Consider the following 27,612-nt stretch of genomic DNA (forward strand, 5'->3'; position numbering starts at 1 on the left):
ATTATACATTTCCTTCATTATGAGTTTTCATTCCATACCTGTGAGGGAGTAATGACAATAATTAGAATTTATCTTTTAGTTTTGAAGCCGTAGCAGCAAAACTGCAGAGTGCATTGGATTGACCCAAGGTGCAGTTTATATTTTAGAAAGCAACTTTTTATTTGCAAGAGGAAGAATGTGGCCTTTCTTCTCTCATAGTCAACTCAATGGCAAAATCCTCAATTTTTCAGATGCTTTTAACTTTTGTTTTTGGGAAAGGCAAAGATGGCTGCCAGTGCAAAATTTGTAAAGTGCGGCAGGTAGCTATGTGATACTACTGAGCTTCTTCTTTGATTTTGATGCTTTAAAATACAGACACGATGTGAAATGTGTCAGCTTCAATGTCTTGAACAGAAGTCACTGACAATCTGAATCTGTCAATCATATTATTTGTGGAAAAGGATGAGCCAAGACAAGCTGATCGACATTTCTCAGTGGCAAATGCCTCCAATGCTACTACTAGCTACTTTTAATATGCTATTTCTCTGTTTTAACATACTCAACATATCAGATTTAAGGTCTGAGCACACAGAGTAATTCCCGTCTTCCCTTGCTGCCCCATCTCACCCTGCTGATGCTGAAGACGAAGCCAGGCTGGCCGGAGCAGACACCCATGAAGCAGAAGCGCAACTGCCAGTAGAACCAGTGTTCACAGATGAAGGTGATGAGGGACAGAGCCATGGCGGCACCGAGCATGTAGAAGACACCGGCCATGTTGTCCACGTCCAGCTGGCTGGACATCACCTCGTTCTTCTCGTGGTGGCAGATACCCGTCAGCCACAAGGACTCCAGCTCCTCCATCTCACCTGAATGGAGAAAATGTAATGACAGTGAATGGGCAGAAGAGAGGAAAGACGAGGGAGAGTCAAAGAATGAAGAAACAGATGGCACGAAGAGGGAAGGAGGCAGGGAGAGGTGGGTGAGATGGTCGGAAAGAGGGATGGTAAAGAGTTGACATGCCAACAGCACGAAGGAAGCGGGACAGAGGCAAGGAAGGAGGGAGATACAAGGGTGACGAGAAGAAGAGACGAGACAGAGGATGGTATGATGATGACATGTGGAGAAGTGTTTTTATAATTCATGCGGGAATTGAAATAAAGAAAGGGGTGTGAAAAAAGTGGAAAGGAATGTAAAACATAAAGGAGAGAGGAGGGATATGATGTAATATCAGGATGGGTATTGGAGGACATGAGGGACGGAGAGATGATGCAACAGAAGAAGAGAGGAGGGAAGATGTTGGGCAGGCAGGGGGAAGAGGGGGTCAGGGGAGTTAGAAGTGAAATACAGCCTTGAATTTTGCAGCAGACTTTATTGCAGACAAGAAAAGAATAAAACGCACGCCTTTGGTCATATGTTAATTACACTCATCTTGTTTGCTCTCATTACTGCAAATAATTGTGTGTCTCTAAGTGTTTACTACACAATATGTAAAAGCTCTGGCGTCAACACAGGCATGCAGCTTTGAAAATTGTAAAACAGAAGCATTTGCACATGTATGTATACATGAATGTGTGACTGTATGTGTGTTTGTGTGTATCTGAAGTTGGTCCCTGAGCCTCTAGTCTCATTTGTGGGTCACCTTCTGTTTCATCACGAGCTGTTCTCTATCAAAGCCCACTGTGGTGGGACAGGCGTGGCTTAATTAATCATACATTCAGCGGCCATCACTGCACGTCACTGTGGCCAGAGCACAGGCTGGTCTCTGAGCATCAACAAGAAGCTCCACAGCATACAAACTCAGGGCGAGGCCCTGCACACACACATGGGTAAAACTAAAGATGCAATCATACAGCAGCCACTAGGTGTACTTGTAGCTACGGAGAAACTGACTGTGATCTGCAACCATTTTGATGTGCTAGCAGCTGGCAGTCAATAGCATTGCTATGACAAGAGCACATTAACACAATGGCTACAGTTTATTTTCGAGGGAGAATGCCATTATGTTTGTATGTTATGTCATTTGTTTTTATTCAGCAAGAAAACAGTTGTCTAGTAACTTATTATCAAAAACAAAAATACCTTTTTCTGTTTGTTGGACAGCTGCCATTAGACAATAAGAGCAACCCTGGTGAAGGGATGCAACAGTTGTCCCCGACTGGAACTCAAATCCAGGTCAACACAGTAACACACTATGCTCTGGACTGCTAAGGAGGTCTAACCAAGAAACAAACTTCTAATGAAGCTCAAATATCTAGCGACCACACTTCATTTTACAAGTCAAATCTGTTTCAGCAGATTGATGCTAAACTTTGACTGTGGTCATCAAGTCAGGCATCAAGCTAAAAACGTAAATGACTTCAAAACTTTCCATCCGACGGAGAATCCAACAATCACCAATCACAACTGCTGTTTCTTTTAAACGACAGCTGTGATATATTTTTGCTCAGGCTTGCGTCAAACCGCTCGCACTCCCTTCCAGCCTTCATGCCAGGCCACTGGGTTCTCCACGTGAGTGTGATGGCTTTCTAGGCCACCAGGAGGGGAGTGGATGGTGAGGCGTGGCAAAGTGACATTGGTATCCTGAGAGGGGTGAGACAAGGCCGCCTGCTTCCTGTATGAATGATTTTGTTGCGGCACAGGGGGATGTTACAGGGAGCCGACCCATATTCAAACACAGGCATGCACATGTGCTCACAAAAAAACACACAAATTGGTCTTATATACATTTTTAGAAATTATCTTTTCGTTAAACATGTAGATAATAAAACTTAAAGTAAATGAGTCTGAAACAATACACACAGCACTCTTGAATTGTATGTAGGTTGATAAAAATAAACCTGTGTCATAAATAGTCAGAATCTCTACACCACTCTAACACACAAACACACACCCCTCTCGTTTACACACATAGGCCCTCTCTCATTTTAAGAGGCATGACCCAAATTCACATGTACGTGTGCACACACACTCACACACAAACCCGCAAACTCATGCACACGCGGTGTTGAAATACACCAGGAGCTATGCTGGCACCCCTAACTGGGACGCACTATAGTGGGCCCCGGAGGGCCCTTGGTTCAGGATGCTCACAACTCGATGGACTATGCTCAAATAAACACATACACACACTCAAACCTACACACAGACACAGACACACACACATAACCTTCCCTACATTTGCCATTCTGCATTCAGCTGTATATCAAAACAGGACATTGTGAGATCAGACTGTTAAAGTCGATAAAGTCAGCAAGCAACCACTGACTGTGACATTTTGACTTGTTTATGATGAAGAGTTTTTACTTGACAACCATAAACCATGTACCATACAGGTTAGGAATAGACATTTTGAACAAATTTCATAGACTCCTTATTGCTCAAACTAAAGCTGATGGGAATGAAGTGTTTCAAAAGAGCAAGTCCTGGAGAGCTTGGACAGTCTCCCATAAAAGGGAGGGATAAAAGCGTGATCATAAAGCATGTGGCCCCGAGGTGGACCTAAATCTCAACATATATTCCTTGCAGCACTGTCTTTTTTCCTCTGCCTGCTTTTATTATATATGAGAGTGAAATTACTGCACATTTGACATGCAGAGAAAATTCATCACCACAGTTGATGTTGCAGGCGTACAGATGATGATTTTCCCCTCCCTCCACCAGTTTTTACCCTGGACAGGTGGGAGTGGGTGAAAGCCTACAATTTTAATGACTAAGAAGTGTATTCCTGCCTGGGTTTAGAGTAAACCTTATTGAAAATAGTGCATTTTACACTCATATACATAAGAAACAGACTGTTGTTATTTGTCCCTGCAGCACAGCCTGTGGTGAGGTTTGTTCATGGCATATTGGTGGGTAAACCAAATGCCTTGAATTAGCTCAGGTTTATAACTACTTGGACCTTATTTTTTAGGTTTGGCTTGCTAGGTTTGCTAGAAATAAGTCAGACAGGGCAAACACATGAGAAGTCTGCTGATCAGACAGGTTTTAAACAAACTGTCAGGCTAACCTGTTTGAAGAAAATGCCAAAGGCCACTGGCAAAATCCTGTCCGTAAAAATGAAACTGCTCTGCAGTTTATACTACACTACTCACTGTAGTTGTGCACACACACGCTTCTTGCCCAGCAAACGATTATTATTAACATTTCAGGTGCACTGTTAACTTGTTTACAAGATGTCAGCAATGGATTTGGTGAGTGCAATGTTTTAAATACACACTGGTGAAAGTCATTAAATTAAGACCACAGCTGAAATGAGCCAGACTTATCGTTTAGCTTGCTTCAAGGCTGTCAATCAGAAGTTAGGCTGGTAAAGTATGCTATTATCTAATTGACTATCTGGTGCATCCCTCAGCAATTAAACAAACAACTCATCATATCAGCGCAGCTGCACTGTATGCAAGGCAGCGTCTCTGTCCACTCAGTGCATTAGACTGAGCAGCGTAAAGCAGGGGAGGAAACAGTGTGTTGCCTCACCATCTCCAAAGAGCTGCAGGATGGCCAGGTCCACATGTCTCTTCCAGAGCGACTCCTTCTGGATCGCAATGCCATACCCCGTGGTGGCAAAGATGTAGCCGCTGCCAATGGTCACTAGCTTGCAGCCCTCATCCCTGCCAGCCATGTAGTTCAGCACGGCCGCATCATAAATGAAAGCATCAAGCTTGCTAATGGAAAAGAGAGAGGGAGAGAGAGATAGGTTACAATTAATTAGCACTTAGGAGTCAGACATCACAGCTACAACATTCCAATTAACCTGCTAAATAGCACTAAGCTGCTGATAAGTGTAATAGACTTCCACTTGGTTTGCCAAAGGCTGGAGCTGGCACACAGACCGGTGAAAAGGCTTGCTTCATGAAAACTGAAGAGGGGGAGTAAAAGTATTATTGGCATTTTTCAGCGACATTGTGTTTACATGAAGAAGATGAAGTAGGACAGAAATAAAAGGGGACTTGTTATCCACCCTTCCTATTGCAATATGTGAGTAATAAACAACAAATACTGCATATTGGATGTCCAAACACTGCTTGAGCAGGCGTTGTTGTTGTGACCCTGTATGTATAGCTGAAACTGAGGTAGAATTTTGTCATGCGTTTAATTCCAGTAAAGATTTTCACAACTTCTACACTAAAACTGAATTCAACCCCTTAAATTCAACAGAATAAAAATGTATTTTAGAAATGCTGAAAATGACCAGATTTCAGAATAACATCTATTGAAACAGGAGATGTTTACACACCTGAAGACATAAACAACTACCAAAATACATAGTTTAATATCTCTAGGTGATAGTTACCATTTTTGGTCTTAAATTTCAAATATAAATGTGATCTTTTGAGTTAATTTTATTTTGAACATGTAAAAAATTTAGTTTTACAACAAAATTTCTTTCTTCTCACCCGGCCTTGAGACTCTGCAGAGCCTCATTGACGTTTCTCTGATGGAACTTTGTCATGTAGGAGTGCATTTCTGGATAGTTGTTCCTAATGTTTCTCTCAGTACTCCCGTTTGGGACGGTGCCAAACCGAAAAGGAGGCGAGAAGTCATTGGGGCTCTGGAACTAAACACAGAATGAGCTTCATGTGAAACCTTACTTTATAAACTAAGGGCACAGATGAGGAAAAGAAGAGTGGACAATGCAAAAGAGAAACCTTCCATCTTACCTTTTTGTCTGAGAGACCAGTTACCTGGTCCACATATTCCTCCTGGATCATGAAAGCAGCCAGGTTGGCAGTGTAGGAGGCCAGGAAGATGACAGCAAAGAAGGCCCACACTGACACCATGATCTTACTGGTGGTGCCTTTGGGGTTCTGCACTGGCACAGAGTTGTTAAAGACCAGACCCCACAACAGCCAGATGGCCTTACCAATGGTGAAGGAGGGACCATGAGGCTCTGAAAGAAACACATGCATGATTAAATAATAGGTGACAGATTCGTCTTGGTTTCTAAACCAGTGCGTGGGACACACATTTGTTCAGTTTATAGTGGTGGGTATCCATCCGAGCAATCGAGCCACAATGATTAGTCAGTTAATCCATTAGCAGATTGAAAGAAAATTAAATGCCAACTATTTCAATAATTGATTAATCGTTTCAGTCATTCTCCAGGCAAAAGCATGTTTTTTCTTTTCATAGGTTCAGTTCATCCTTGCACTGACAGCAGACTCCAGCCATTATTCTGTGATTAGCAGTTGGTTCATAATGTTTGTGTGGGTATGTGTGAGTGTGTGAGAGAGAAAGTGTGTGTATGTTTACGTGTATGTGTGTGGGCGTGTATCATTGTACAAAGTTTTTGTTCATGGACAAACTGACTTTGTCGTGCCAAACATTTCCTTTGTAAAATTTGAAAGAAAGTTGGTTAAATGAATTGGGCAGAGAGAGACACAACTCTGCAGTCATGCCATTGATACATTATAGCATCCACTCATTTGAGTCCAAACTTCCACCTGCACTCTCCATGATACCAAACTCCCACAACGCTACAAGCAGATAAAACAAGGAGACACACAGAAGAGGACAGCACTTTAGGGAGGAGTACATCTTCTCCAGAACATGATGAAGGATGAGAGAAATGAAAAAAAAAATAACACTGTCTATATATAGTCACATCAGAGATAGGGTTGTGGGAAGACATTGATTTTTTTTTTTCTTTTTGCTTCTCATCTTTTTTGGCTGGGGAGATCTAACACAAAACTAGCCCCTCGCTGTCAGAGCTGACACATGGTTTTGAGAAATATGGAAATTAATGCAAATGGCTTGTCCAGTGTGAAGGAAGCAGCACTGGAGATGTGTTGAAACCCAGGCAGAGACACACACCTGTAACTGATAAGAGGAGAGCAGCACGGAGACGGAGGAGGAGGAGATGAGAATGAAGTCATTGGGTCAGGAAAGGACGGCCGGTCTATACGTGGAGGCGGCTCGCAGTGTGTTTGTGCATGTCTGTGTTTCTGTCAGGCTTTGTGCACAACAAAAGACAATTCGTGTAAGACCAGCCGTGTTGGCATTAACCTGTAAAGCTCTACCTGTGCCTGCTTGATTATTTGGTGGAAATTATAATATTAAACATTACCCAACAAACACTCTTATTCCAGAACAAGTAAAACTGCTTCAGCCAATTGTTTGAATGCTCATTCGCAGACTTCATCAGCAAAGGTGAACGTATTTTGTCCTTCTTTGAATGGTGAAATTTGGTGGGCAGATAGTGCTTGGTTTGATTTGGATCCACAGTTCCACCATTAGATTGTTTCTTTTTTCTCTTCGCCAAAGCTGTCGCACAGCTGCTAGTGGTAGTCTCATATCCAGGACTGTCAAGTTGGCAGCTAAACATCATGCCGTTCATATACTGATTAGAAAATCATGAACTTAGAAAATGCCTGAACATCAAATGCAAAGTCTGGGCAGTGCTGCTACTGGAGTGAGTATGACCCACCAACATTTTTATCTTTTCATTTATCAATTAATTAGTGCAAATGGTGGAAGGTAGCATGTGAAAAGGTGATGCAACAACAAAAGCGTTCAGTTTCTACTCATAAATCATTTCCCTGAGTTGTTTTCTGATTTCTGAAGCCAGAGGTGACAAATGGAACAAGTCGTTTACACGATACTGTCTTACTGCTGCCTATACCCACTCCACCTTGACTATCCACTGTTTAGTGTCACCACTAAAAACATATTCATGCACTGATGTATCAGTATAAACAATCCGATAACATAACAACAACTTACTTCAAGGACAATCTCCTCATCAACATTCTTCTGCCCCCTTTATTTGAAGAGAAATGTGTTGACATGGAGATATTGGTACTTTAATTTCAGTAAAGGATCTGAGCACCTCATTTGGCACTACACAGCACACAGAAATTGTGGGGAGGAGGTCAAAGTGGACACAAAAAGTGGCATAAAAAACAGAGGACTCAACAGAAGACTCAATTTTTGACACACATTTTGCTCAAATGACCACAAACCAAACGTTTTGGGTCACTAATGTTCAGTATGAATAACCTGTGCTGGCAGTGAGCAATCTGCAAAGACTTTGTTGTCATGTAGATAAGCGGAATAGCCTTACATTTTCCATAAAACAGACTGACTGTGGAGTGCTGGAAAGCCTACCTTTAATTCAAAAACAATGCATCACTTTTAGCACATGCTACAAAAGGTATAATTTCATTGGTAACGTCAACCTAAGCGCCTCCCCCAGTCTGGTGCGCTCTGAGTGAAAAGAGTGAGAGATGAGGGAGGCAACGCAGCTAGAAGACTGGAAGAGAAAGTGTCAGCATCAGTTTGTATCTATATCATCAAACAACAGTGCAGTTCACCCCCCGACAGGCACCATGCCTGTGTGCATCTATGTGTGTCTATGTATGTGTGTTTTGTGTGTGTTACGCTGAGGCCTCTCACCTTTGCCGTCAGCCAGACAGCGGTTGTAGCCCACAGGGCTGAAGTACTCGAATATAAACACAGCTATTGCTGACACCAGCAACAGCATCACGAACATCATCACCCACACATCCGCACTGAAGGGCTCTGGAGGGGAGAGAGAGGGAAGGGAGGAGAAGGAAAGATGAAGGGAGATAAAGGGAGATGGGGAATTGAATGAGGGAGTGTGGACGGACAGAGATTAGGTAAAGAGAAGAGAAGAGAAAAAGAGGGATGCGTAAAGGCAAAAAATGGGGAAGACATGAGGGACGTCAGGAGAGAGAGGAAAAGAGAAAACAAGAGCGAGGGCGGTGGAGAGAAAGAGAGGAAGGGAAAATGAAGCAAGGGAGGGAGAGGGCAAGAGAGATATGCAAATGTGGAGCGCCAGATTGAGAAGAGGAAGGAAGAGTCAGAGAAATGGAGTAGGAGTGGGAAATGTAAGAGGGCAAAGAGACAGGGAGCAAAGAGAGAATAAATAAACAGTTAGCCATGTTATCATACACTCCAGTCTGCCTCCTCATCATACAAATGCATTCAGGCCTGGCTCTAATCACTTAGCGTGTCCACTAAATCACTTTTATTTCAACGTCCGAAGGTGAAAGATGGATATCAGACTAAAGTGATCAGACAAAGATCCATCTGGCACACATGACACAGCCCAGAGTACCGAAGTGTAAATATAATGATCTGTAAAATGCGATGTGTCTCTTTTTCTTTACTAGATCTCCAGCTACCCACCTTTTTGGGTCATATTTTAGTTTATTAGGTAGATAATTTATTAGGTGATAAAATTAGTTTTTGCAAAAACTGGCAGGATAAAAATCATAATAATAGCAAAGTAATAAATAATAACTAACTAACTCTAAGCATTCCAGTGCCCAATGCAACTAGAAAATCAAAACCCACTGTCTGCAGTGCCATTATGGTATAGGATTTACTTCTTCCAAGAAACGTGTTGCAAAGGTGACAGCACTGCAAGACTGATTGTTGGCATTGCTTTTATATTTTACTCTCATAGTTCTCAATATCAACCAATGCCTCTGTCCCCATGAGCTGGCTGCTGCACGCCGCACCTAAGAAGGCTGAGGGTGAAACGGTGCCGTTGCTACGGGAGACCATGACGCTGATGCCCGTCTCAATGAAGGGAACGGAAAAATCGATGACCTCTGACCTCTCCTCATTGATGGTCAAGGAGCCAACGGCCATGTGGGCGTTCTTTAACACCACCTAAAAGAGATGGTGGAATACAGAAACACAAAGAGCACCATTTGATTAAACATCTCTCATCTATCATCCACTAAAAATCCACTGAAGCACTGTGGAGTAACGAGCCCATTGCACTGTCTGAAAAATCTGTTCGAAAACTTTTCCCTTAGGAACATGTTTTGTGTGCTGCAGAGACGAAAACATTCAAAAAGCAAATTCAATCAAGATCGTTAAGAATAGTTTATAGTCAAAAGACATCACTGCCTTCAGTTTATTTGAAGGTGAGTGTGCTGAGTCCAAATGTGGTTCATTCTGGTTCAGAAATTAAATCAGGGCAAAGGTGGACATCCTTAGAGTTCTAAAGGCCATTATGCATCATCATTTCTTTGTCCATCTTGTTATTGGTTCTGTTGTAATTTCACAGGATGAATGAATAAAAGTGACTGAGCGTCTTAGCTGAAATGTTTTCAGCAATCTAATATATCAAGAGTGAATTAGGATTTAGTGCCAGGCCCTGTAATGCAGAGCAGAAACAGTCTGTCTGGATGCATTGCTTTGCACTTATGTTCAGCAATCATACAGAATTCATTGTAGAAACAGCAATTTTCCAACCAACCACCAGATTGTTCTGAGTAAAGAGAAAGATGTGTAAGGCTATCACAGTTGCTCTTGCCCTCTCCATTAACATGAATAAGCATGAAGCAGACACAGGAAACTCTCTGTCAGCTGTCAAGTGGAATTTGGGGAAGTGGAGGAAATCAAACCTGACATACCAGCAGATGGGACAGGTTGAATCAAAGAGGATACATTTAAAAAAAAAGTGGGGAAAGAATTAGAATGAGCAAAAAGTGAGGCAACGAGACAGGAGGCCAACACACTTTCCACACATGGCGCTCGGAGTGGACACTCGTGATGTGCACCACGGGAGGGAAAGAGGGAGAGAGACAGACAGAGGCAGGAAGAAAGTGGGTTACCACAGTGGGTCATGGCTGCTTGAAATAGCCACCCCAATGCCTCTCCTTCCTCTACCTGCCTCCCTCCCATCAGTACCTCCATACAGGTATATTTAGCCCCAAATTCTAAAGCCCTACAGCACAGGGGTAAAGTGGGACGAGACTGTCTTACTGAGTTAATAAGGCGTCTGTTACTGTGTGAGTCAAAGCTTCAGTATGTGCACCAGAGTTAGAGTGTGTGTGTGTGTGAGTGTGTGTGTGTGCGTGTATATGAGTGAGTCATAAAGGGAAAAAGACAGAGAGAAAGAGAAGGGAGTGAACCTTTGTTCTCTACCTGTGAAGTGGACCTTTACAGGCAGGCAGAATATTACACATCTAGTCTGCACATTATCTGCAGTTTTCAAAGTGTTTGTGTCCCTTAGTTGGCGAGCGTGCACGTCTTTGCACGCATTTTTAACTTTTCAGTCTTGTTTGTTCTGTCAGCACGCAAGCGCGGATGTACATGTTCGCTTGTGTGAGCTTGTGTGCGCACATTTAGTGTCTGAATGTGAGAATGTCTCCCCGGGGAAGAGAGAGCGAGTCCATCCAGCAGTGTACTCACTTCCTCTCTCTCTGTTCGCTCTCTCCATCTCCCTCCTACGACTTGTTCTCTACGTGTTATGAAAGTGACCCATGTGGGTGTTATTGAGAATGAGTGAGCGAGGATCTGCATTTGTGTATGTGTCTCAGCTGGTGTGTGTGTGTGTGTCTTTATGTGATTCTACCGGCGAGGCCAAACTCATGTAATCAAGAGTATTGCCTCTAATATTTTACATTAGCAGTATTACGGGGAGCGCAAGTCAGTGCAGCTAATGAAATCTGACACTGGCTGCTTGAATTGAGTTGGGACCAAATGCAGACCTTTTTCAAACGTCCATAGATTTTATTTTCTTTTTGATCTTTTGTCTTTCCAAGCAGTCGCAAATTGTGCAAAGACTCTAAGTGATCTCGGTGAGTGTCCAAGAGTGTGCAGAGGCACGTCCCAGTGTGCGTGTGTGTGTGTGTGTGTGTGTGTGTCACCACCAGTGTAAATGTCAGTCCATTAAGGGTGTGAGATATACTGTAGATTTGGCTGCTTTCCAAATCGAGGACACAGGCTGGTTTTGTTAGATACAGCAGATATGACAGAACTATCGTGAAGTGTGTGTCTGTGTGTCTATGTGTGTGTATATGTGTACGTGTATGTGTATGTGTGTGTCTCTTTGCACATATGGAATCAGTCTGGATGTGTATCCCTGTCCCTGTCCATGTGCCTGCATTCATGCATGTATTCTTTTATTTCTGTGATCATTCACACACAAATGCCCCTTGTCTGCTTCGTGTACGTGTCTGTGTGCAAGTGTGTGTGCGCAAGAGAAGGGTGCTGAGATGAATGCACCCTTCCTCCATCCTAATGACCATTCATCTGTGGAGGTGAGAAGGAGATGGCACATTACGGCGCTTTTAGTCAGGGTGATACAGTTTATTACAGGTGACCACACTTACAGCTCCGTGCCCACTAAATACACAGGCTGACTGGCAGAATGACTTAAATGGCTTTATATAATAGATTAAATGGGTCAGTTTAATGTAAATTGAATAGCAAAAAGTTTCAACGCAGGACAAAATGGACGCATAATCTCGTCGATGACTTCTGAAGGTCGCCCAAACTTCAGCGTCCAAATGAAGAAGGGATGGAGAGTGATTTCAACCTGTGACCTTTGGGCTACGATCGATCTGTTTGCCTTCTTCCCTTCATTAACAAATAGCCAAAGTCAGATGGGACAAGTGCAGCTCGTTGTTATAGGTTGAAGTATGAGAACTGACAACGACCTCACCTTGGGACCAATGTCGATTAGGGAATGTTTAGAGCCCAAAGTGAACTGTTGCAGTTGACTGAACTGTATGCACCCTTGGGTGGGGTGTTTAGCCCATCTGACATAAGTGTTAGGTCTGTTGGGCAGAGGGTTGACCCGGAAAGGAAAGCTCATAATTTCAGGTATGAAAGCACAGTTCAAAGAGGAAATAAACCCTTCAGGCAGCTCCTATAGAAGCTAAATATAGCACCGAGGTGAACACCGGCTGTAACTCTGTCTCCTCTTTGATCTTTTCCTTCACCTTCGCCTGCTCTTTGAAAGTAATTGTTGATGATCCCTCAACAGGTTTAATGAAACATTACCAAAAAACGGACTGCAAACACGGACTGCATGTTGGTGACAATTTACAATTTATTTACTGGCCACGAGCACATACCTGTCTCTTATTTGCAGCACACAGGTATGTAATTGTAAACTCAGATTTGAATTTTATTTTATTTGCAGATGAAACTAATTTATTTTGTAGCTGAATTTCTTTGTTGTAGAGTTTGGAACCTGAGTTGAAACTTCAAAAATGTTTGATTTTATTGGACAATCTCTGAAGTGAAACTAAATTGCTACCCGATCATAAATCAAGCTAGCAGCCCTAAGCCCTAAATCATGTCAAAACAAAAATGTGAAAATCTACTGCAATACTGTATAAAATTAGGGACACATATTGTTACCATACATTACCTATTCTGTGTAAGAATGGGAAAACAGTTACAAAACAAATACAAATAAGGCTCCAAAATTCAGGCCAAGGTCAAAAATGACTACCTGAAAACATCAGAGTCAGAGTGAATTTATGCTGAATCAAGAACGTCATGTTGGCACACAGATGGTGTAAAATCTGTCTGATGTTGCTGTTGACATAAAGCAGGCAGCGTTCTGAATAAAGGGGTTGGTGAAACAAGCCGCAGCTTCAGCCTACACCTTTTCAGTCTCTAGGGGAAAAAAAGTCTTTATGTTGTTGCCAAACACACTGTTTGGGAGTCATTTTAAACATCAATTTCAACTTCTGCACCAAAGGCTGTTTTGTAATTGAAGCATTTTCTGGCAAGAAGTCATTCTCCTATACTTGTTGCCAAATATGCCAACGTCTTTCTGCAATGTACGCCCAAATGTCTCAACACAACCTTTCAAAGAGCAGTAAATTCAATAATGGTGAAGTGGTGTTGCAAAGTGAGAATGAGGTGAAATCTTCATTTGCAACGACAGACACAAAGTCATCTCCTCACCTCTCCCACCATTCCATTCCATGTTCCATTGATCTTCTTTCCATGTTTGCCATTAGTGACCAGGTAAAGGTCATAGGTGAACTTGACCGATTTGGCGATCTTCTTCAGGATGTCAATGCAGAAACCCTTACAGCAACGCTTTATGTAGATCCCCGACTCCCTCGTCTGATTACTGCATAGGGAGACAAGCAGATAAAACAGATCATTATTTAATTCAAATATGTACTTCTGTCTGAATTGGTAATTGTAGTTGTGATTTGGTGTTTCTGGCACTGTCAGTCTCACGCAGATGAAGTGTGAACTGATTCTACCTCTGGCTCTGTGCAGCTGCCATGGGAAATTAACATCATTCACAAGCAAAATTTAGGCAGTTGCCAGTTTTGTTTTGTTTTTTTTCTTTTCATTTCTACTCCTGGTCAGTTCTGCACTAAGTAGATCTGTGAGCTACTGTGGCAGATGGACAGAAAAACACTAGTCTCTATCTATGTATGCTGAGTTCTTCTTCTTCTCCTTTCTCAGACGTTTTCACCCCAGATTGTGTCACTGATTTGGTACATCCGAGCTTTGAGTCTCACACTGTTTTGATCTGTTTCCGGCAGGGTACGGTGTTCCTCATGCATGTTCCGCTCAGTGGATCCACGTCCTCCACAATGACGAAAGGAGCCTCCTCCAATGTCACGATGGACAGGTGGTCATCCTCCCTGGTTGCTGCTCCCCCATAAAGTTCATAGCGAGGCCACACATGGTATTTCATGGACAGGGAACCGTTCTCCCATTTACCCACCTGCAGAAATACAGCAATCAATTTTGTTAATGGTTTTAATTTAGAACTGCATACTTGATGTATGAAAGGAATGAAATTCAAAAATTCACTCAGATTAAATTCCACAGTGCAATGAGTCCCGTCCATCAGAAATAACTGCCTCTCAGCTCTTGCAAACAAGCAGCCAGACTTGAAATGCATCACCAAAAAGCAATGTAGAGTTTGAATGCTTGTTGTGCAAAAACACCTCACTCTGATTAGGGTTTAACTGCCTCATTTTCTGTTAACTGTGATTAGCCCATCTGTCAATAATAAGACAATGTGGTAATGTATGAACAGAAGAGTTTTATGACTGATATTAAAATACATATGTGAAATATGGTGATGGAGGGAGTTAGTGAGAGGAAAGAAGAGGAGAGAACTGGGACCCAGAGTAGAGAATGAGAGCAAGGTTAACATGAAGGACGAGACTGGAACGGGGGAAAGAGCAGAATTCAGATCAAGAGGAGAGGGTGGGGAGATAATGAGTGAGACAGACGAGGTGGATGGAGAGATTAAAGAGGGAGAGAAAGACATAAAAAGAAGTGTGAGGGGTACATTAAGACATGAACAAACAAATGGTCATACGTGAAAAGTGAGACTGATCGAAATTTGCAGACAAAGAGGGAGAAACTGGACTATCAGTGGAGCAACAGAGTCAAGTGAGCGCCTGTGTGACGGAGACAGAAAGCCAGAGATGGAGCTCATTCAGATGCAAAATGATGGCTCTTCTGGAGGAGTGCCCAGCTGTACGTCTGTAGGGCTCTTCAGCCCTTGTGGCTCTACTCACCAGAATAAGCGTCATTAATTAGTCAATTTCCCCCAGATGCCGGTCACATGAAACCATGATACCTGGAGTCTGCCTGTACCCTAAGTGCCCAGAGTACCACTTTCACTAAGGGACAAATGTGGATGGAAATGGATGGGGATCATCAGCTCAGTGGGCAAATGGGAGAGTGGGCAAGATGAGGAGCTGAGATGTGAGTGTGTAAAGTCACTAAATATGTAAATATAGACACATACACACTCACACACACTTAATGCACAAATTTGCGGCCTGAAGTGGCCAAGCTAAGGGTGTGTATCTCTGGGGAACAGTGCACCCTTGTTTTATCTGAATAGAAAAAGAGTGAGCAAAGGGAAGCGACAGAGACAGACAGGGATGGAGGGAATAAGTGAGAAAGGGGCAGGGAGGAGGAGAGGACAGGGTTAAAAATCAGCCTGTAGGGGAGTAAACTGGACTGGACACTACACAGTCTTCACATTACTTCAAAGATGCAGTGGAAGGATGGTTGCAGGAGCTGGAACTCATTAGGAACCCAAAAAAGTGGTTCAGCTGGAAGTCAAGCTAAGAATTAAACATGAGTAAGGGAGCAGAAGGAGGAGGACAAGGAGGAGGAGGAGGAGGAGGAGGGGTGGTGCAGGCTGCAAGGGGAGAAAGAGATAGAAAGAGAGAGAGAGAGAGGAGACAGGAGGGGAGCAATTCACCTTGTTCTCTGATCAGAGGACAGAATATAGATTAGAGAGGCAGAAGAAAGAGAGAAACACTGAGAATAAAGAATAGACAGAGTCAAAGGAGTCAGACTGCAGGACTGCAGGTACAATGGAAGGTAAGCATCAGGAAACACAGATGCATGCTGGTGACTTTGCAGGTGGCAGGGAGCATCAAGTTCATTTAAGGTTGCTGGTTCAGAGTATGACTCAGGATTGTCTGCTCTATGAACTTCTCTTCCCTACTTAAAGAAGTTGTATCAGTTTCTCCATCTGTACAACAGAATGTTTTAACCTTCAGAGAAAGCTGACTGGCTACATAGAAAGTTTGGCTGAAGTCTCCCCAATCTGAAGGCCTGGGGCACAGTTTTGTCCTTAAATCCATGCTTAAATGTGCTTAAATCCATGCAAATGCTAATCTGCAAGTACAGAATCCAGTTTATCAATATCTCCTTGCGTAGGGGATGCTTGTGCATAAATTTAGAACCGTACCGACAAGCTCTCTATGGTACCCAGGGGTAACTGTGGTTAAACTCGTTGAGTCTGATTCCCAGGTCATCAAAGTCCAATGACAATCAGCTATCTGTCTCCAAAATCACTCACTGAACCTTTAAATGTACCCAGAATTACATACACCCATGATGTTTTTATTACTATTTGCTCTGGATCAGTTCTGACAGGAACCCCTTGTGGTCATGAGAGACACTTTTCCATAAAAGTGAATGAAAAAAACAAATTACTTTTGGCAGATGGGCTCTGAGTGCATTATCTGCTAAACTAAAAAAATATATATACACTAGATAAATGATGGTTAGTACGAAAGAGCTACCCAAATTTTGGAAATGAACAGATGCAGACAAGCATTCCCTCTATATCACCACTCTGGAGCCTGTGCTGCAGTGCATTGCTCAAAGGCACCTTCTCAAGTTGATAATATCTAATCAGAGCAGCGCCTATAAAGCTTAAGGCTTAAAATGCTTCAAAAGTGAAAATCAGATGATAAGAGATTCAGATAGAGAGTCAGACAGGTACTTTACTTTGAAGGTACAGCTAACTCGCTGCCGTTGCTACCGTCCTGTCTTTCATGTGCTTTAACAGTTTACACGTTGTAAGCATGACCATGTGTTTTAACCAGCAACATGAATGTACAACCACACACATGGAAACGCTTCCCTTTTCTCTCACTCACCCTGTCCCACTGTCTCTCCTTGTTGAGCAGAATGATGACCAGCTTGGGGTGCATCTGGTATCCGTCCTCGCTGAATGACAGATTACGCCCCTCAAACGTCACATTCATCAGGTACCTGTGGAGGGAAACATTGAGGAGAGAGGCTGAAAAGTGACTCGTTCAGGCGCACATCACTTCCTGAAAAATATGTTTGTCAGGGGCAGTTCTCAAAGCTTTTATTCCCGTATATCTGTATCATTTGAGGGCCCATGTCTCAATCCTTCAAATACCAAAGTTTCATTGTGCACTTCTAGTTTATTTTTTAAGCATTAGCTTTTCAGACAAACCTACTGGTATTACACAAATTCATCACCTGCACTGAGCAAGATTCATTTCAGCAATGGCCTCTCCCGGCGTTCAATGCGATCATGCTTAAAGGTATTCTTCCGCACTTTAGAAAATAAGCTTTTATGAGAGAGATGATAGCTTTGTTACTACTTTCATGTCTGTCCCCTAAATGTAAAGCTACAGCGGCTAGCATGGCTCAATCTAAAGGCAACAAAATCTGCCTGTCAGCACCTTGAAAGCTAACTGTTATATTTTTTTGTTTATTATGTACAAAAACTGAAATGTAAAAATGATAGTTGGAATTTTAGCTGATGGTTTGTGGTGGAATTTAACTTTTGACAGAGTCAGGCTACCCATTTCCATTCTTTGTGCTAAGCTAAGCTAACTGCTATGCAAATTCCTGGATAAACACTAAAATCATCCATCCAAATCATCCCAAAATTGCTTGGGCAGTTTTTGATTGAAATTTTATCCTTATACATAATTTTGATGTTGTTTTCTATTGGAACCAATAAATTGATGCTTTAAAGCAAACTTTCTTTTTTTCTTTTCAAAAAACAAACAAATGCAAATTAAAAATCTATAAATTTTTATTGGACAAAACAATTTAAATAATTTGGCTAGAGGCACCAATCTTACACTATGCTGCAATTATAGAGTGGCAGCGTGGAGTGCCACAACAAATGATCTAGCGGGACACATGGACAACAAAATAAAAAATAGCCAAAACTGTGGAAAAATTGGCTCCATCACTTTAAAGATAAAGTGACTGATTCTTACACCAGTCTTGTCGTGTCCCATTGACAAATCATACGGCGAGCTCTGGAGAGAGGGACAAAGACAGGAAGCACAAAAATGACTAATGCAGTTTGTGTCTAAATGGAACAGAAAAATACTATATGATACACCAACAGCTGCTTGTCAGCTCAGTGTGTGTGTGTGTGTGCGTGTGTGTGTGTCTGGCTCTCTTCGTGTCTGCTTCAGTCGGTGTGTTTGTGTGGAGGAGAAGTAGAAACCAAGAGAAAGCAGCATTGTTTCTGTCAGGTGAAATCATTTCACCTCCCTTCAACTGAACACAAGCACACACACAGACACACATGCACACACACACGTAGACACTCAACACTGTAGTCTCTTGCAGTGATTATGGTGAATGTGCGTGGGAGTGTGTAAGTGTGTGTATATGAGAACAGAAATGTTTATGTCAGGTGAACTCAAATCACTTCACTGTCATCCCACTCACACACACACACACACACACACACACCATACACAAACACACTCACACTCACACAGAATCTCTTAACTGTTTCACTCCCTCACCCTTTACTCTCTCTCTTCCTATCTCTCTGACTGTTTCCATGGAAACACTGCCTCAAAACCATGCTCACCATATATATATGTAGATGAATATATAAATGACAAACAAGGGTGCATTTGTGTGTATGTGACTGTGTGTGTGTGTGTGTGTGTGTGTGACTGGCTTGGTGGCATGTGGGGTCTGTAAACACCGGACTGGGTCATGTATCAGGACAAATGATCACCAGTGGAATCAGAGTGTCTATCTATCTATCTATCTATACAGGTCCTATGTGCAGAATGGATTAACTTATGTAATAATCCAGCAATTACTCTAATGCCAGCTTCCTTATTCTATTTCCTGTATTAAATATTGATATTTCCAATGGGCTGTGATGAGCAGAATCATCCAGCATCGCACCATCTCATGCAGCCCCATGTGTCCAGCTAACTGCCCCGTCCCATGAAGCCTTGGCACTGATACAAAGTGCACAGAATCTGCTGCATAAATCATAAGCCATTTACAAAATGACTTGACGCTGTGGCCCCCTTTAATCTTCACTGAGCGAGCCATTGTTATGTGCAACAATGCCTTTGTGAGTGTCTACAGTGTGCGTGTGTGTGCGTGTGTGTGTGTGTGCGTGTGTTTGCGTGTCCTACACACATTGAGGGAGCGAAACACAAGCATATGTGTGTTGCCATGGTACCCACAACCGCTGTGACTTCCAAGCCAATCTGCTGTGTTCCTATGGTAACCATAATCTCACAGAGGGTGGGAGGAAGAGAGACAGACAGAGAGAGGTGGGATTCAAAGAAAAAGAGCGAGGGGATGGGACATATTACTACTAGAGTGCAGCGATCTCTTCCCTCTTCTCCCATCACATTTCTGTTTTCAAGAAGATGCTTCCACTTTGTGTTCCATCCATGCTTTCCATCACGTCCTCTCAACTTCCTGTGTCACAACCAGTAAAACTGCACACACTCAACTGGGTTCAAAATTGGAGATTTTTTAGAAATTATTGAGTTGTTTTATCTAAGATTGGACATGTCTGACATCCCTCTTGCCAAAAAAAACAAGTTGTGGTTTATCAAACTGTTCATGATTGGTGGTAATAAAATGCACTGCTTTGATATGAATAAGTGCAGATCCTCCTCCTGTCTTCATGCAGCTTAAAGAAATTTCCTCTCTTGTACATGGCATCAGAAAACACTATGTTGAATCTCAAAAGAAGTCCACATCTCTTTGATGAATACTGCGACGGTTTTCGGAGCTACATGGGAAATATTTCACAGTCTGTTGTGGGTTGACGACAAGATGTGTTTGACACACGCATATATGAATCAATGTGGACATGTATGGTTGATCTTTTAGGTACCAATGGGTGTAAATTTTGTCTATTTTATGGCCCTTGTCTGATGGTGCGTGTGAGAAGGGGAACTGGTCTTGTAGGATTATTACTTTACTGTATATTTTTTATCTTTGATATTTCAATTCTGTGTTTTCTCGTGCAGATCGCTCTGCTTTCAAAACAACAAAAAAATGGACACACATGCGCCTACCCGCACTATAAACAGTAAGAGTTTACTCCGCATCTGGAAGCCACCCAGTCAGCCTCTTATGGGCCACTGAGCAGGTCCACTGGGGCAGCTGTGTGAAAGTCACCTTCACTACCTTTCTTACCATGACAGAAACACAAGTAAACATGTTGACACAAACCTGAACTATAACCCCCTCTCATTTTCAAAAGCTAAAGCTACACACACGCACGTACAGTCTGTGTGAATACCATAAAAAAGACTCACATTTGCCCACCCAATATGCCTCTTGTTTTGATATCCGGTTGAACCTGTCAGTTTCCAGCTCAAGCTAGAGGAGAGTATCTCAGCCATACAGTACAGCAGGTGAATTTAAATTCAAACAGCAGCAGCAGCTGTCTCTACCTGGCGAATGAAAGTGATTGACAATGGACCCCATCAGGCAGAGCTCCAAGAAAACCTACAGCGGCCACATCCCCTTCACTACCCGCCTCACATTTGTGCAAACATTTCATTTGAATTCTCATTGTAAATCATTCTGTGTGTGTGTGTGCATGCACACACGTACACATCCACACACAAACACAAACACTTGCCATGCTAACTCCATGGCCTGACACAGATACATTTTAGCGCATGTTCTGGTGTGAATAATGGAGGAGATGTGTGAAATATTGATAAGTCATTTTTAATAAATTAACCCTGACATGAATTAGTCATGAATTACACTCCTTAGCAATTACTGTGGTGCAATGTACTTATTGGATTTGCAGAGGAGGAATCTATATGGAGAATGATAACATGCCCCATATGGCACTGTGGCAAACTTAAATACTGTAACTTTGCCGCATGCACACTTGGGGTATACAGTGAGACAGTGTGTCTGTGTGTGTGTGTGTCTGTGTGTGCATGGGGGAGGTGTGAATTTGTTGTGTATGTGTAAGCGGTTGCACAAGTATGCATCTAGTGGTACCCATGTGTGTGGTAAGGCATGGGACCTGAATGTGTAAAGAGTGTAATAATTTGTGCTAATGGGAAGAGAGAGATGACAAGACAGGACAGAGACACAGAAAGGAGGGCAGGAGGGAGAACAGCACAGCAATAGATCTGTGGCTTTGTTTGATTTATTTTTGACAAATGACAGACAATGTCTAATTAAAACTAATCAGAATAAGATTAATTCAGAATGGCTGCCTTTGAACAGAGTGAATTCTCTGCACTTCAGGGACACTTAGCAAAACACTTGAATTTGGTTTGTTTTGCAAATTTTTTTATAATAAAACTTCAAAAAGACAAAGAAGGTCTCATAAGAATCAAAAGTTACAGCAGCTTACAGAAGGGGGGGGGGGGGGGGGGCAGCCAAAGGGAGGAAAAAAAATGTAATAAAAATAGAGGGAGATGCGATGATTATGTGAGATAAAATAAAACTACGGAAAAGTAGAGAAGTGAATAAACCTGGCAGGCAAAAGAAGATTTAGTGACAGAGACAGATGAAAAGATTTACGAGGGAGAAAGAGAAACAGAAATAAAAATGAAGAGAAAGGGAGAGGGAAGAAAGAAGGGGGGGAGACAGAGACAGAGAGAGAGAGAGAATGGGAGCATCCTGACCTAGTTCCAGTCAAGCCCTGTCACAAACAGGTACCTTTTTAACGCCTCCCACAGGCCTGCCCCATAAACACTCCACTCTATTGGCCTTTATAGACTTGCTCTGAATTAGCGAGAAGCGCACAGACAAACACACACACACACACAAATCACATGCCTGGCCCCAGACGTTTTAAGTTGTGTATTTATTTTTAGTTGAATTTATGTAAAACTATGACATTTGTGCCCCTGTGCAAATATTTCTTAAAATATAAATAATTCATAAAATAATTCTGAAATATTACATTTCTGTGCATAACTACATTAACTTCAATTTTAACCTGCCACAGGTGGTGTGGAGCAGTGTTGTTGAGTCGGTCCACCGCCTTGATCCTGAGATATCTCAGCAACTACTGGATGGACTGGCAGGACATTTTATACAAACATTCATGGCCCCTAGAGGATAAATCCTATTGGTTTTGATGATTATTGACTTGCTTGACTAATTTGTAAAATGCTTTGGATTATGAGTAAGATATAGTGTACCTGAAAGACATCAGCTTTTAGCATACCTTTGTTTTTTTAAATGATTGAACTGGGGATGTTTAGATTCATGGTTGCTGTTAGGACTGCAGCTTCTGATTATTTTCATTAAAGAATCATCCACAGATTATTTTCAAGATCAACTGATTACTCGTTTGATGTGTAACAGTGAAAAATTCAAGAATCTTCAAGAGAATGTCAAATGTCTCTTCTTGTCCAAAAATCAGTCTGAACTCCAAGAGATTCAGTTTATAGCAAAGGTAAAAACAGAAAAGCACAAAGTCTTTGCATCTGAGAATTTCTTGGGCCAGTTTTGCTTTAAATGACATGGTGACAGCAGCATCATTATCATGCATAATCATCAGCTTTGCTCCCCATGTCAGTCTGCTCACTAAACTAGCTGTCAGTGTGTTCCTGCGTTCTGATAGTCACCTGACTCTTAACCCCCGGTGACAGTGTTTTACATTGAAAGGCCTGGCAGACTGACAATGTAAATGCACATCACAAAACATTTTATCAGAATGTATCCCATGTCGTTGACTATGTAGGGTTTCAAAATGGAAGTCAATGATGCAATTTCAACAACAATTTCAACATCGTCTACAAAAGGAAAACAGGTAAACAAAAATTTCTTAAACTAATGGCTTCTTACTTTGAATGTTCAAAAAACAGATAGCTGAAATTCCAAAAATGCAAACTATAAAACTCATCCTAGGTTGCTCCTCTGATGAGGATGGTGAGGGTTGGCAGGGTCTGAATGAAACTCCAGCATTTATGATTAGTTTGGACTTCTCAAATAATGTCACTGAAAGTAGAATCTTGCCAGATCCGACTGCGGAAATAAATTATCCTTCCCTCCTTTCTGTGGCAGTGTTTTCCATCATGTCCCAAGAAGAACTGAAGGCATTAGCTCTTAAAGTGAATTTACTGATAGCTTCACAGCAGAGAGAACTGGTGTTCTGCTGTATGATACCACAACACAGACTGCACTGCCCTGAGGATGGTGACCTGTGTGGTAAAAGTAAATTCTCTCTGAAAGTGCACTTATATAAAATGCAATCAAATACACACAATGCAAAAAATAAAAGAACTCAATGCAAACACACACCACACAATCATGCACACAAATGTGTCACAAATATGCACAACACATTATAGAAAAGCACCGCATATACAGAAAAAGACAATGAAAGTGTTTCCAGAGGACACAAGTGCTGAACACGGCCCTGGACACATTTGTTGTTGCTGCTGTTTGTGATGTGCACGATGCCATGTTCATGTATTTGTAGCGTGTCCCCCGAATCCCAGAGTTGCAGCATGGTTGCCCTTGTCACCCACTGCAGATTACAGCAATACAAAACACTATTATGGGTAATTTGCTGCAACAGCCAGAAACCCAAAAAATGGATACCAAATTGATCACTTACAGTACACTAAAAGTAGATTTACTGAACAAATTGGATCAGCAGGATAATCAGCAGGTTGGGGAAAGTGAAAAAGCAGAGCCTTAAGGCCTCAAACATCCACCCAGCGTGAGTTGATTTTGCCGGTGTTCCTTGGTCAACATCACAATCAATCAATCACACTCCTCAGACATCATTAGTGTGCTTTTGTTATGCTTCTCACGAGCTAAGCTAAGGTTTTCAAATCGAAAAACTTTTTCGAGTTTTCAATACACAACTTAGCAAACCAGGATCGAGGAACATGGCTGCTCAGAGGTCTGCAGATCAAACGGTGTACTGTGCAGCTTTCAGTTGTGAATGTGTGTGAATGTGAATGAATACAGGTTAAAAAGAATATTTCATGATATCATTTCCACATCTGACTTGTACAGTGCCCGGATATGTTATCTTTTGCTGTAAAAACCTTCCATCGGCCTCTGTTGTTTTTGTGCTGTTTTACGTGAGCCACAGAGATATTAGTGACATTTAGCTGCCAAATAATCCACTATTTTTAACTTTGCTCAGTTCTCGCACAGGTGGACACGCTGTCCATCGAGCTGGCGCACACTCATCTCTCGGCTCAATAGGGTCAAAATGCTGCTTCAGAGTGAACGGCACGCTCACAGCCGAATGCACAAACACACACTCTCTCTCTCTCTCTCACACACACACACACGCACATATGCAAACATACACAGATACACTCTATTGAAAGCCTCACTGAGGCCACAGAAGTTCAAAAATGTCCACAGCGCTTAAAAGCACTTGACACCTTTCCAACTCCAAGCTCATTTGGAACCTGTCCACGTCTGGCAAGGTCAGGGCCGCTGTTGTCAAACTCATGATTCTCACGCTGTTGTGTATTGCTCAGCAGCAGTCTCTCTCCTGCTATCTCTCACTCACTGTGTCTTTTGCTCTCTGTGCTTTGCTTTGCTCTCTTCTTCCTCTTCCTGCTATCTTCATTTGTCAGGCTTGTACTGAAGCATTAGCTGGAATGTCACAGTGCTGGCTACAGTGGACTTAATTTACTTAGCGGAGTGACGTGTCCTTCTCTTGTGGTATTCTATGAAGCTCTAGAGGGCTGGACAAGAAAATGCTAAACAGAGAGGGATCAGCATAATGTATAGTTCATAAAGTAGATGACTGTGACCATACAGCAATTCTCCATAACTCAACAGTTGAGCAAAATGTAAACCCCTTTGTAATCTATAAGCCTGAAAAACATGTGATGTGTGATCATCTCCAAATAGTCACAATCCCCACCAGAAGATGTCCCACAAACATCGCTTTTTTCACTGCGATTTGGCACATATGTACTTGCTCATAACATGCAGCTTTTCACTGGGCTGTAAAATAAATGACTGACAGAGTACCATCTTCCTTCCTTCACCACTCGTCTTTCAACTGCTTCAAAATATGGTGGCTGCTCCAGAAAAAAAAAACACATCTCAGAATTTACCTTACAAGAATTCATGAAACAGACAGGGCAGTTCTGTAGTCATGCTATGGGTGACTAGTTTTGGATTTTTTTTGACAGGTGAAAATCCTGTCATCATCATCTAGTGATTTTCAACCAGAGGTAATAGAATTAATGATTTGATTGCAATAGTATAGCCACATATTGGGCCAGCTATAACAATTAACTGAGGTGTTTAATGAAAACTAAAAATAATGGATAAATGGTTGGACCCACTGACTGTACATGGACGACTTGACAGTTGTCCATTAAGCAAATCCAAAGCATTCTGATCGCCCCCTGGTGGCAGGCTCTAGTATAGATCATAACTCCTTCATGCTCCATGTTAGCAGATGGGACACGAACCAAAATAGAAACTTTAAATACATGTTAAATATATTTTTTCCAAAAGATGGTGTCTGTCATTTTAGGTAGTTCTCATCATGTTGATGTTTGTTTAAGTGTTCATTTTTCTTAAAAGTTGGTTTTAATTACTTATTTGACGTTAAAAAAAAACCCAAAAAGGGCGGTGTGGGGGGGGGGGGGAATGAATTGTCATGATTGACAGCTAAGCCCTGCTTGTGATGGGTGTATGTCAATACCACAGCCCAGCCGCCCGAGTCTACTGCGCAGACTAAGGCACCAATTGATCTCAACAGCACATGATGGCCCCGCTCTTAGCTGGGATATTTTGGCTTCATTTTTTATAGAGTACATGATTTACTCACGATTAGCTGTAAAGGTGTGTATGAATGTTTAGAAATCATGTTTGAATTCAGTGGAGGGTTTCATTGAATATAGGGGTTTCCTGCTCTACAAATGAGCTTTCTGATTGATTTGCTTCCCTGTCCACCCATCGTTCATCTCTTCATCCAATGGTTCACTTAGTAGAGGACCAACTACAAAGCAGGTCATCCATCCAGCCAACCAAGCAGCCAGCAAGCCAGGTAAGCCAGCCATTCACTCAGTTTCTAGAATATAGACTGTAGGCCAAATGCTAATCTCCTGATTGAACACTTGAAGACAAAGGTTATCACCAAACAAATTTAGTTAAGGCAGCAAGGGGCGAAGGATCTTAGCAGCGTTCACAACTGATCTAATCAACAACACAGCTAAGTTGATTATAAAACTGCAGGTCTGGAGTGCAGACAATGACTGGGGAGGAGCAGAACAGAGAAAGAAGAGAGGAAAACCAGAAGAGGAGAGGAGAGGGGAACACAGAGGGGGAAGAAGACAGTGTGAGCAGACAACAGAGTAGCACAGCGCTCAACAGAAGAGAATAAAGTGGAACAAAGCAGAGCAGAGGCGAGCAGATGTATAAAAGCAGACCAGGACAGAACAAAGCAGAAGACTACAGGGCAAGAGAGGACAGAGAAGAACATGATGGAGTTAAGAGGGAGCTGAGCAAAGTAGAGAGCAACACAGGATGCAGCAGAAAAGACCACAGCAGAGTTGAGAAGAACAGAGCGGTGCACAGCAGACCACAGCCAGGCACAACAGAGCAGAACAGGGGAATTGTATTCTGGGACAACAGCAGCTGCCACAAACTCCGCTGTAATCTCAAAGCAGAGAGAGCAGTGGTGAAACAAATGCAAAGCCACAGAAAGGAACGAATAAGCATACAGGGGTTGAAATGACATCTAAAGAGTTCCCTGGAACGGACAACAAAGCTTTGCTACCTTAGGACAGGAGCTTAAACTTGGAGCGTGAGCGGTTAAATTATCCCTCGTTCACGGTGCAATCCAAAAAGGTGAGCACGTGTTTCTCACCTGCCTTCTCCTGCAAGAATGTGCATGTGCCTTTGTGGAAACATTTTGGGATAATATTGTGGGGAAAAGGCAGAAACTCACATCAGTCGTGATACATGTACACACATACACACACACACACACACACTGATGGTCTGCATCTCTTTAGCGCATTAAAAAAAACACGTACGTACAACACATATACAGTTGTAGAGGGGTGACACTGTCCCTGTATAAAATACTGCGCTGAGCTCTGGAGCACAGCACGACAGGGGCTAGTGTTCGTCGACTGAAACACCATTGGGACCAATTAGGCAGTGCGCAGAGCAAAGCGCCGCCGAATACTGTGCTTCACAACCAGTTCAAAAGGCCTGCTGCTGAGACAGACAGCTGAGGGGGTGGGGTTGGATTTTCCAGAGGAAGGGGCATGTGAAGGGGGTGTTTGTGTGTGTAGGGTATTATTATCACATGGGGGGGAAGGATGATCACAGCATGCGGGGAATAAAGATGTGTGTGTGTGTGTGTGTGTGTGT

General features: G+C 42.4%; 1 protein-coding gene across 1 annotated transcript in view; it reads right to left on the minus strand.

Moving 5' to 3' along the window:
* The window catches only part of LOC124073809 (glutamate receptor ionotropic, NMDA 2B), a 116,315-nt gene that overhangs the window by 11,462 nt on the left and 77,241 nt on the right, over nt 1-27,612 (minus strand). The window contains exons 9-17 of the mRNA XM_046416325.1: nt 17,145-17,259; nt 14,238-14,446; nt 13,663-13,834; nt 9,462-9,615; nt 8,371-8,496; nt 5,637-5,866; nt 5,373-5,533; nt 4,453-4,640; nt 607-845 (exon numbers count right to left, since the gene is read on the minus strand). Coding sequence (XP_046272281.1) covers nt 607-845; nt 4,453-4,640; nt 5,373-5,533; nt 5,637-5,866; nt 8,371-8,496; nt 9,462-9,615; nt 13,663-13,834; nt 14,238-14,446; nt 17,145-17,259 — 1,594 coding nt within the window. The remainder of the gene's footprint in view (nt 1-606; nt 846-4,452; nt 4,641-5,372; nt 5,534-5,636; nt 5,867-8,370; nt 8,497-9,461; nt 9,616-13,662; nt 13,835-14,237; nt 14,447-17,144; nt 17,260-27,612) is intronic.

The sequence above is a fragment of the Scatophagus argus genome, chromosome 16 (genome assembly GCF_020382885.2).
Source record: "Scatophagus argus isolate fScaArg1 chromosome 16, fScaArg1.pri, whole genome shotgun sequence".
Taxonomy (NCBI): domain Eukaryota; kingdom Metazoa; phylum Chordata; class Actinopteri; family Scatophagidae; genus Scatophagus; species Scatophagus argus.